The sequence below is a fragment of the Symsagittifera roscoffensis genome, chromosome 2 (assembly GCF_963678635.1).
Source record: "Symsagittifera roscoffensis chromosome 2, txSymRosc1.1, whole genome shotgun sequence".
NCBI lineage: Eukaryota > Metazoa > Xenacoelomorpha > Acoela > Convolutidae > Symsagittifera > Symsagittifera roscoffensis.
In genome coordinates this window covers 73,353,093-73,365,482 of record NC_087063.1, presented here as the reverse complement: position 1 = coordinate 73,365,482, position 12,390 = coordinate 73,353,093, and the positions used below count along the sequence as shown (strand labels likewise).

At 33.5% G+C, this 12,390-nt stretch overlaps 2 protein-coding genes across 2 annotated transcripts in view; both read left to right on the top strand.

Moving 5' to 3' along the window:
- Window positions 1-12,390, top strand: part of LOC134840490 (Bardet-Biedl syndrome 1 protein homolog) — a gene marked incomplete in the record, with an annotated part of 512,639 nt that overhangs the window by 435,965 nt on the left and 64,284 nt on the right.
- Window positions 1-12,390, top strand: part of LOC134840491 (uncharacterized) — a 453,696-nt gene that overhangs the window by 435,965 nt on the left and 5,341 nt on the right. The window contains exon 2 of the mRNA XM_063856325.1: window positions 11,507-11,722. Coding sequence (XP_063712395.1) covers window positions 11,601-11,722 — 122 coding nt within the window. The 5' untranslated portion in view covers window positions 11,507-11,600. The remainder of the gene's footprint in view (window positions 1-11,506; window positions 11,723-12,390) is intronic.

Below are 12,390 nucleotides of genomic sequence, written 5' to 3'. Positions count from 1 at the left end.
TTCAGTTTTTTGAGTCGTTTTTGAGTAATTCACTAATTTAATGTGCGTTCGTATAGTTGTATCAGGACACTACGTACAAAAAGAGACCAACTTGAATAAAAAAGTTCTTTTTCTGAAATTGTGTTCGGAACAGCAACCGGCTATCCTTTTCTAACTTTTTTCTGTTTTTCACGTAATACCAAAAATAATTATCGTCTGGGTTAAGTGATATACTTTTTTAAAGCCCTTTCAGTCGTGATTCGAACGACATAAAAAAAACTTCCATAAAAATTTCTGTGTCGAGAAAAATCGATTTGAATCTTCTGATTTTGTTCTAATTTCGAGCAAATAAATTGAGCGCCCAGGCTTACAATAGCTCATTTTTTTCTTAATTGAAGCCGTAAAAATTAAATTTTACTAAAGTAAAATTGGTTTCTGGAGTTTTAGCGCCATTATGGGAATAGAAAATTTCAGCAAAAAAGTTTTTCTGTGGGCGAATTTTTGAAACATATTTTGGACTATTTTTTTTCTCCGAAATTATTATGAAAAATCTGAGATTAAGAAATCAATCAATAGAGCGTGTTCTCGAGACCTTACATGCATAAGCTGCCATGCCCTTATTTTGGTAGAAAAATAGTTTTGACTTTTGACCATTTTGGAAATTTTTTCTCAAAAACTATCCTCTCAAATCTGAGGTTAATTTGATTAATTGTATTAATCTAAAAAACATTTTTGTTAATTTTTAATGCCAAAGAGATGGCGTCCTATTTTTTTATGAAAGAAGTTATTTCCTTGCAAAATGTACAATTCTTGACATTTTGATTGTTTTTTGGCTACGGTTTAACTTTTCTAGATAAGTAATCTGAGACGAAAAATTTAAGCGAAATAAAAGGTGCTGGGTTTTTTTTTCTGGATAGCACCACGTCCTAGTTTTTGTACACAAGCAAGTTGAAACTTAGGAAAAATCTATTTTTCGAGTTTTGACTGTTTTTTGGAAAATTTTTGATTGTTCTCAAAAACTACATTGTCAAATCTAAGATTAAGGGTTCGATCGAAGGAACGTGTGCTAGAAAATTGCTCTTCATAGCGGTCAACTGTAGTTTTTGTAGAAAAGCATCGTTGGACAGTTTTGTTCGTTTGGAATTTGTTTGATTTTCTCGAATGCTACGGTGCCAAATATGAGATTGAGGGTTCAATCGAACGAACCAATTGTATTTGTATCCACTGGATAAGTGAGTTTTTTCAGTTTTGGTTTAGAATCCACTATGGACTTAATAAATACTTGACCTTTCGACCCGTTTTTGGATTTATTTCGGTTCTCAAAAACGAGCTTGCCAATTCTGAAATTAAAGAAGTTTAATAAACGGAGGTTAAATCTCCCCTGCAAAAGCGTGTTCTCCGTACTCCATTCTTTTGACAGGAATCGTCTATGGACTTAGTAAATGTCGACTTTTCTACCTTTTCACTCACTTTTAAATCAACGCATAACCTTTCGCATCAGTACGTTTTAAAACATAGGCGCTACGCTCAATACACCGAAGGCATAGAAAGTGAAGCAAAAACCAAACAACTTGAACAACTAATAATTGAAGAATAACAGTTCTAGAACAAAAAATCGTACTAACACATGTATACACCAAAATTTTACTATATTGACAAAGGGCCTGAAATAACAGTTCGTGAGCTAAAAATCGTACGAACACATGTATACACCAAAATAGTACACGTAGTCCAAAATGCTCGTACTCTTCGACGTGACCTGCATTGTCAACTGTGACCCTCTAAGAGAATGAATAAAATGCAGTAATGGTAAATTTCAAAAAAGATTCAAAGAAAATGATCACAAAGAACTCATCTACTGCTAGTCAATCAAAAATATAACAAGGTACATATGAACGATTTGAGTACATTTGAGAGACATAACAAAAATTTGTCTACAACCAGACATCCAGAAAGTGTAAAGCAGTCTTAAGCGTACTACTAATAGGCGGTGTGTAAACGTGATACAACGCCTTGGGTGAACTCGAGCGTAATGGACGGGTTCTCGAGAAAGAACTCAGACAGGCTTACTTCGTTTGTGCATGGAGCGGGAAAAAGATTTAAATCTATCAGAAACCGGCGTTTGTCACTAATAACAACGTGTGCAACATCTTTTGGCGTTGGTGCCCGACTGACAAGTCCACATGCCGGATTCTTGCACTTCAGAACTTTTCCCTGCAACCGAAAACGATTTCAGTTTTTATTCAACAACGATACAATAGTTTTCAATGCAATACAAAAGCATTGTCTGAATTACACACCTTGCTAAGTTCAATGACTTCAACATTTTTGATGTTGCACGAGGAGCAGGTGTCGTGGTTCGATTGTTGAATGCCCCACGACACAACTTGGACAACTTCGGTAACACAAGAGACCGCATCATCGGCAAGTGTTTCTTTCACCTTTTCGAATTCGCCATTGGAGTCCATTGTTGGGACAATCGAAAGAGCCTGAATTGAATATCAGAAAACATATGCAAAATATATAAAAAGTTGATTTAGCAAGAACTCACGTTAACGACAGGTTCTTCGTTGAACAGTTTCACGCGACCGTCTACTGTGACAATGGTTGACGGTGACGGCGTGTGGATGTCATGTATAGGGTCCCAGACATTGACAGTCACCCTTTCACCAGTCTTGGTGGCAACTTGCAATTCATTCAACTCGTGATTAGGGAGATGCTCTACTTTTCTGCTTATAATTACGCAGTCAAAGGCAACTTCCCTGTCGACAAGTGCATCCATATTTGAAAAATCAGTGATCTAAACAATGGGCTAAACATAAATATCTATTCCCACCTCAATAAAGGATATATATGTGTGTAAGAAGAATACTGCACGCACCAAATTGGGATTTTCAAATTTTTGCCATGAATGCTGTACAGACGACGTTCCACTGACTTTGGTATAACTGCCAACCATCAGTACCATTTGGCCTGGATCCCGTTTATCCGATTTTGGTGCCGCGCTTATTGAAACGGGTGTCTTCTCGGATGAGTATTTCATAAATACGCTGTGTTTTGATTTGTCAAAACACAGACCTCGCAGAACGTCGTTTTCTGTTTAACATAATTTAACAACTTGAACAAGCTTAGGGCGAATATATCGACTGAGGTAAGTAGTTTTATCAGTTGTGCGTCTCTTCAAGTCAACGGCAAGCAAACAGTTGTCATTAGCAGGGCGTGGTAATATTTTGAGGGTATGGTCAATGTTACTGGGGACATTAACAACAGCACCCTTCGAAGCATACTGTCCCCCTCTGGGCCTTGAGAATATTTTCATGAAAGGAATACGCGCAGAACAAAGTAACTCTTCGAGTCTGGTGACAGAGAACTGTAACGGAATACTTGCATATTTAAAACCATTAAGAACAGCCATTTCTGGAACTAGGCCTTTTCTAATTTGACGAGAGCATGACACACATATCCATTCTATGTTATCAACAGACATGTAATCAGTATAACAACGTTGAAATAAACCAGTCTTGTTCGTAACTGGTGTTACTTGGTCTCTGTACTTTTGCTGAGAACAACATGTGCAAACAAATTGGAGGCAACTGTCTAAAATTTTTCTGTTCCACCTTCTCACTAGTTGTTTAATACTCGGCGGAAGTTTTTGCCTAGGTTTTATTTTTCTGCGACTGAGAATTCGCTTTTTCACTCTTGCTGATTTGGCACGTTTGGAAGCCATCTCTTTGTTTTTAGCAAGAACGTTAGGAATCTTCATTCTTTGTTGACTTCTCAATCGATTTATAGCTTCGTACTGGGGGTTATTTCGGAAATGTTGTTTAACAACATTTGTCTTTAGAATCTTATATTGTTCGTTACTTCTTGACAAGTGTTGGTGTTCTTTGAAATTTGGCAAAACTCGTAATTTGCTCAATCGCTGTCGATTATATTCTTGCTTGCGGTCAGTTCGCACTTGACCAATGGAATCTTTTCGCTGTGATACGCGCTCTTGCTCCACAAAAGTTGGACTCTTACGCAAATGTTCCAAACGCTGCCGATTGTATTCTCTTTTTGAGTTCTTTTTATCAAAAATTGTGGCCGCCAAATCAAACTCAATGAAGACTGGTGTTAGATCCACGTGACTGGGAACTGAATTTTGCGACAAACTATTTGTGTGGTTTATTGTCTTCGCCTTCTCGCGCTTCGTTCGTGCCCATTCTGCCTGGTACACTTTCCGATCCATCTTTGACTTTGTTAATTTCTTAACATTACCACAAGTGTTATTTGATAAATTGTCCAGCAGCATAATATTGGCAGCGGGTGTTGGATACATATCTTTCTTTTCACAAAGAATAACATCAGGGACATGGTGGTGCGATATGGTGCAATCGTTAACGCAAAGGTACTCATGAGCGGTTTTTATGACAGTAAAGTAATGACCGTATTCAAAAGACCCCGTGTGAATAACAGCAGCCTTTACTCCGTAATCACATCCACCAATTTCGATTGTTTCACCAATTGTGACTTCTGCTCTAGAGTAAACGCGATTGCCAGCGACAAACATGTAACGCGCAATCAGCAAAATAACAGTATTTGCAATATGGGTTGGTTCTTTAGTTGTTATTGCCCTTTCTGAGATACACGTGGAATTTGGACATGTTACATTAATGGCTTGGTTGGCGAAGTGATTGACCACAAGCTCCTGCAGAAGTTGACCATTGCGTGGAGGACTTAAAACTAACGCAGAAGTAGTTTCAGGTCTTCTCCATGACACATTACACAGACAACGCGTGAAATTATCTGAATACGATATTTCAAAGAAATTCCATTGGCCCTCAGACTTAAATGCATTGATAATTGACAGTAGTACCTCGGAAGCATCGTGCTGATGTCCATAGGTATATGAGAAGCTGTAATTCAAATCAAGATGCTGGAGAATTTTAACTTTGGAAGTAGACGCATTGATGAAAAAGTTTTCTGTGGACAGCATTTGACAAAATATCTCTTTCACAGTTGAAATTAACACGCCACCATAGTCAAATTCAGTAAGTCTACTGAGCCGATCTCTGATGCAAGCGCTTGACAACAAAAGCTGAAGAACAGAATTGAGATAGCAACTGTTGTCATCATTTGCAATGCCCGTGGGTCGAAATGGCTCCATTACATGACTGAAAATAGAAGTAACATAAAATTTAACATTTTGCTTTACGTTATTGAGTCCACGCTCCAACAAATTCTTTTTTGAGAAATACAAAAGCAAATTTGAAAATTAATTACCGGACAGATATAACTATAGATAAATCTTTAAAATAAATAATTTAAAATCATTTTTGATGTAGCTGCAACCCAAAAGCAAGTGGACAAATCTCGTTGGCAGCGTTCCCTGTAAATCGTTGTACGCTAATTGGTGATATACAGATCTTTCTGAAAATATCCTAAACAGAACAATAAATTGAAAATCATTTTTTGCTTTTAACTACATAGCTAAGAAGTAAAACATCAAATTTCACAATCAAACAACAAAGACGCTAACTAAATAAATAAATAAATGAACGAACAAACCAACAAATGAACGAACAAACCAAAAATAAATAAACATAAATAAATAAATGAATAAATAAATACATACATGAATAATAAATAAAAGCAAAACTAAATGACAGAAAATAATTAAATAAATATAGCAATAAATATCAACGAATAAACAAAATACACCTGATAAATAAATAAGCATTAAAAAAATAAATCAATACATAAATAAATAAATAAATACATAATTAAATAAATAAATAAATAAATAAATAAATAAATAAATAAACGCAAAACTGAAATGTACAAATAATTAAATTAACATGAAAAAATATATATCTCATGAACAGATAACCAAACAAACAGACCCATAATATAAATAAATGAAAGTAAATGAATTAAAAAAATACACATACATACATAATAAAAGCAAAACTAAATGAAAGAAAGAATAATTAAATAAATATAGAAATAAATATCAACAAATAAACAAAACACCTGATAAATAAATAAGCAATAAAAAAATAAATCAATACATAAATAAATAAATAAATACATAAATGAATACATAAATAAATAAATATATTAATAAATAAAAGCAAAAGTGAAATTTAAAAACAATTAAATAGACATGAAAAAATATATATGAACAAATAACCAAACAAACAGACCCATAATATGAATAAATGAAAATAAATAAATGAAATAAATACACATACATAAATAATAAAAGCAAAAGTAAATGAAAGAAAGAATAATTAAATAAATATAGAAATAAATATCAACAAATAAACAAAACACACCTGATAAATAAATAAAAAGCAATAAAAAAATAAATCAATACATAAATAAATAAATAAATACATAAATAAATACATAAATAAATAAATAAATACATAAATAAAAGCAAAAGTGAAATGTACAAATAATTAAATAGACATGAAAAATATATATGAACAAATAACCAAACAAACAGACCCATAATATAAATAAATGAAAATAAATAAATTAAATAAATACACACGCAGAAATAATAAAAGCAAAACTAAATGAAAGAAAGAATAATTAAATAAATAAACAAAACACGTGATAAAAATAAACAAAAATAAATATGTACATACATAAATTATAAATAAATATAAGCAAACTAAACATAATTAAATAAATAGAAGAACAGATAATTAAATAAATAAAGATGAACAAATAAAGAAACAAACATACGCAATCACGTGACATAGCGCGATATAGTCCAGCCCACATGATAATTGATAACTGTGGACGTTATTTGTCGACACTTGACAACAGACAACATTAAAAAAAAAACCCGTTACACGATACCATAACACCTTGACTAAAGTCTTCGGTGTAAAAATATATATATTGCCAAACAGGTACCTTCAGCTTTAACTGGGCTCCTAGTGTTGAATTTTTGTTAAGCGCCCATGGTGTAAATGCAACGGTGCGAAACGGAATTCACGTCGTGGGTTGGATTCTGTTACATTGCAGAGTTTTTGTTAGATTAACTTAGTATTCTCTTTTTTTTTCTTCACTTTTTGATCCTTTTAGAGCTACTTTTAGGGTAGTTATACATGGCAGAAGTTTTAAAAGTAATGAACGTAGTGAGTACTCTTATAAAGGTCCTCCTGATTTTTTTCCAGAAAAGTCTTAAAATTGTTCACGCTCAATATTGGTTTTTCGCGGTTTGACTTGTGATTTCTCTTTAAGTTCCTGGCTTTTCTATTGTTAAAAGGAAGGCAAACTCCACTATCGAACAGCAGAATTGTAATGGTCACGAAAAACGTTATCGACTTCCTATTTCGAAAATGGAAATTAATTATCAGATTTCCCAGCAAAACAAAACTTTACTTAATGATCCAGTTTTCTCAAATTGGGTTAATATTAACAAAAAAGTGTCCATCAAAGTTAAGAGTAATGAGCGTAGTGAAGACTCTTATATAGGTGTTGCTGATTTTTTTTTCAGGAAAAAGTCTTAAAATATTGATGCACTCAATTGAAATCCATCTGCTGAAAGTGACGTAAATAGCACTCTCCAAATACGAACGGGCAAATGGCGCAAAAATTCGTGAACATTTTCTAGTTTCGAAAGTGCAATTTAATTTGTAGATTTCCTGAGGAATAAAAACGTTTCCTGTTGATCCAGTTTTTTCTCGTTGGGTTCATGCTATGAAAAAAGCGCCAATCATAAATCGTTCTGGCAATTCAAAGAGCTTAAAGCGCATCTATTTTTTTCTTGAAATTAATAAGTTGAGATTTTTTCAACGAAGTCAGTGTCATTTATGTTTACTTGCGTTCATTACTCTTTTTCAATCTTCGATTGGCTGTGTTCAAAAAAGTGTCAACCTTAAATTCTTGATTTTTAAAGAGCTTCAAGGCCCTATATTTCTTGCTTTGAGTTTCGTAAGTTGAGGTTTTCAAAAAATGTGTCAGTATTTTTTTATGTTTCCTTGCATTCATTGACTCTTTCCGACTGTCTGTTGGCTATGATAATTACACTATCAGACCATCAGAAGTAATTGGCGAGCATCTCAGATTGCAAATCTTTCATATATTTAGTTCTTGTTTTTGTGCTTTAGGGTCTGGTCATATGTAGTTTATACCTCACTGCTTTGATGTTGGTGGAAGAGAATTGATCGATTCCACTGCCAGATGTCTTAAAGTACAGACCAGACCAGATAAGAAGATCAACATCTACAGGCCCACGATGTTGACCTTGACCTTGAGTTGACCCAAGTCGAAGAATGATTTTGTTTCTTCTTTTTACGCTTTACGTACTAATTCCACAACACAAACGTTAATTGTTAAAACAGATGCCAAAACTACCGACTTAATCCGCTGCTGTATTATCACATTAAGTATTCGCTTTAATGTTAATTAAAATTACCAAACTAGGAACGTGGAGGCAAAATGACTGTTAAAAAGTAAAACAATTGCCATTAATTCCATGGCATGGCGCTATCTTAGTTGAACTCTAATAGCTGATTAAATTATGCTGAAAAATTGGTTTCTGATCTAAAAGTTAATGTCTAATTTTGGTGCATATAATTGAACTTATTGTGTTGTTGAAAATGTTGAATTGTTTGGTAAATTTGATAGAGACTGCTGTTATATCATCATCATAAGAATTACTTTTTTCATATCTCTGTTTTATCTATTTTTTTGAAAGGATGGATTTCCAGAAAAGAGAAATTTAATTTGAATCGTATGACAAATCAACGAAGCTTTAGCTTTGGCAGTGAACGAAATGAAGAAATTTATTTAAGTCGTTTTAGTTTAGAAAATTTAAAGTTGTCACGCTCATAATTCGTCTTAACGCTCAAATAAATTTTTTTTGCAGTTCGAAAAATAAGGCTAATTTTCAATCGTTTGGTTAGCGCGGAAAAACGCGATTGAGTTTTAGCTTCGCAAATGGATTTTAATTTGAATTTTTTTGCAGCCGTCTTATGGTCAGTTGGGTTAGTTTTCAAGAAAGTGTCAATCATTAAAATTTCTTGATTTTCAAAGAGGTTAAAGGTAATAGATTTTTAAGAGTAATGAACGTTGCGAGGACTCTAATATAGGTCTTGGGGATTGTTTTTTTCAGGAAAAAGTCTTAAAATGCTCTTAATAACTACAGATGTGCATTCATACATTTTGATGCATTTATGAATGAACTTAGATATATATGAACTTATTGAATTCAATTGAAACTCTTCTGCTTCGACAGAAAACTTGGGATGGCAAAGGTCCTAGATTCGATTCCAGCCAGAACCAGTTTTCTTTGAAGATACAACTGAACTGAAAATACTCCGGTTCTAAGAATTTTCGGTCTATCATTTGTCTGATTATTTTTTTGTCTGCTTAATTGCCGCAAATCAGAGTTTTATCGTACTGTAGATATTTTTCATTGTAGTTGCAAGTGTTTTGATTAACTCCTGTAATGTATAAATTAACTAACCCAGCATCCGATTCACTCCTGTAATGTATAAGTTAACTAGCCCAGCATCCGAAAAAACGCAAAACGATAAAAATCATGGATTTTTTATTGCTTCATAGCTGAAAGTGTTTCATGACATCAATTTTGTTTTCGACGCAATGGTAATTTTGACGACAAATTTTACGCTCGGTAATTGTTTCTGAATTTATTTACGTCAATGGTTGCTTTGCTGGAAGTGCTTCCTCAAATTGAGCAGCATTTGAGACCAAATTTTGAAATTATTTTAATTTTTTTAAATACTAATTTGATTTTGTTCATTTTTGTCTGCTGGCTTGCTATGCTATGTTTGTGTCGTATCGCAAGTGGTGCTCCGCTTCTCCCATCTGTCTACGTTTGATTTTTTTGCTTTCGTGTTTTTTTATAAAGAGAGCGTAAGTTGTGTTAAAGATCGAGGCTACTGTTTTCAAAAAAGAATCAAATATCTGCTTAATTCAAGTACAAAGCAGTAAAAATTGTTGGGTATTATCATAATTATAGCTCTTTATTGACTTTTTCGTAGCATTTTTTAAAGTTGTACAACCTTATGTCCGCTCGTTTTACAAAATTGGTCCGCTCGTTTTACTTGGTTTGGCTGTTCGTTTAGTTTCATGGTTTTTACTTTGGAATTTGTCTCTAATAATTTTCGATTTTCTGCTTTAGTTTAAACGAGGTGCGTTGTTAGTTTTTTTTTGTGCTCAGGAAAAATGCTCAAAATTTGATCTGCTACATTACTGCTGTGGTTTTACTTTAGTTTTCCCTTCAATTTCCAAATAGAGAGCAAATAGCGCATTTCGAGAACTGTAATTGCGTAAAAAATTAAGGATTAACTGCGGAAGAAAATATATGATCCTAATAAGAAATATGGGATCCGGTTTGCTCAAGTTAAGATCCGGTTTTCATCAGATCTTACAAAATTTTCTCGACATAGAAAGCTTTCCGTCCAGGTACGGACACATCAGATACAGCGTCTTGAGGATATATTTTTGACGAGTTGTTACTGAATAAAAGTGAACTCCGAATGGAAAAGAATAACGACTTATCATACGAACCAGAAGGAGTGAGTTTTTGCCTTGATATTTTGAAACAGATCATGATATAACTGTTTCAAATTATGGGCGATTAATTGAAAAGAAAATTAATTATGAACGAAATGGGGCGATTTGAGACAATTGGAAGTCAATTACTAATACGGTTCTTCTACATTTCGTTTCGATTAGATAGTTGGAATTGAAAATGTGCCTCCTAAATGACATGTATTTTCTTTTCACTTCGAATAGACCGCCCTAAAAGCGAGTTTCTGAAAAGTCATGAATCTTTGAAATTGAAACAGTTGTTTACCTTTAAATTGGTAGCAATTTTTTAAAAAGCACGGAAGCATTTTGGCATCGCTTCTTTATTCAACAACTAAAACCAAATGCTATGAAAATATTTATAAGAATTAAATTAAGATTTTATACTGAAAAAATGACAGTTGAGTGAAAAAGGATTGATGACTATAAATCATTTTTCGAGTTGTTCGAAGAGAATTATTATGAGACAATTCATCTCATGAATAGTTACTATTGGAGACCTTTGCACAATTTTTTTCAGTTTCTTTTTGTCAGTATCAATATTGAACATTGTCCAAATAATGATAAAGCATTGACGATGGGCAATTATGTCACTTAGCTGTATGCCACATGAAGAAAACATCACGTGGAATGATCAAGCTAGCTTTCAAAATTGTGAAATTTCTTTTGATTTTCCTTGCTTTATTACGTGTTTGTCTTCATCACAGCTTTGCATTTTATGGGAACAAGCCATTAGTTTCAATATTTTCTCGGATAGGGAAATTGCAAAAATTCAATCCAGTTTTTTTGCATATTTAGTTGATTTACTCAAACCGTTATTTTAAGCCAGGTGTTTTTTTTGGAAATGTAATCAAACTTTATATACTCAATTAAAAAAAAAATGCAGCGAAATCCATCCATTTAAAATGCCTGAAATGAAAAACTGTTATTATTCATCCTCTATTATTTTGCATTTCCCTTCATTTTAGATAAAAATGAAACCAAGTTTAATACACCACGTGAAAACTTAGTAACGCACAATCAGAAGCTCAATTAGCAATTGAAGCACCTTAAGCTGCCGAAATATGGCTGCCGCGTTTGTCTCAATTTGGCCCCTTCTTCTGGTGGGTGCATTTTTGCTGCAGACGGAGGTTAACGCTGTAACTATTGTAGTGGTTGCTTCGTGCAGACACGATATCGAGTTCAGGTCAGTTCATTTCTTCGGGCGATCTACATTTTATTGCTGAAATCAGTTTGAAAATTTCTAGAAATACTTTGATTTTTATGGTATTTTCATTTTATAAGTATCATACAAGCCTTGTAATCACGTTGTAATTGCGAGCGATAAAATAGAAGGTAGTACTTAGTTTATTTGATCCTTGTTTTTTTTCTAGAAGGTTTGGAAATATATAGTAGGCCCATAAATTGGGAGGGGCGTTGGTGTTAAAGTCGTTAAGTAAGCTGTATTTATTGACACAATCAAAAAAATTTATCACGGGTGAGCGTGACTGCTCTTAGATGCAAAATGCCTGAGGCTTTATTTGGTTCGACAAAACAATGCGTATTCGTATGCAGCACGCAGTTGAACTGACTTGTTTCAACGTTCAGGTGCCGGGATAATCAATCAATTCGACTGCTGAGTTAAATTTGCTGATTTATTAGGAAAATGGATAAACGGTTGAGAAGACCCGCTGAGGAAGTACATTGAAATGCGTGAACAATTTCCAAGTCTATTGATTTCTGCGGTGAAATTTTGCTTTGACCCTTGCCACTTTTTTTTATTAAACAGACGAAAGGTTCACTTTGAATGCTGAAAAAAGGTGCTCAAAGCATGAATTTTAACATTTTTTGATTTGTCAAATTAAACAATCCAGA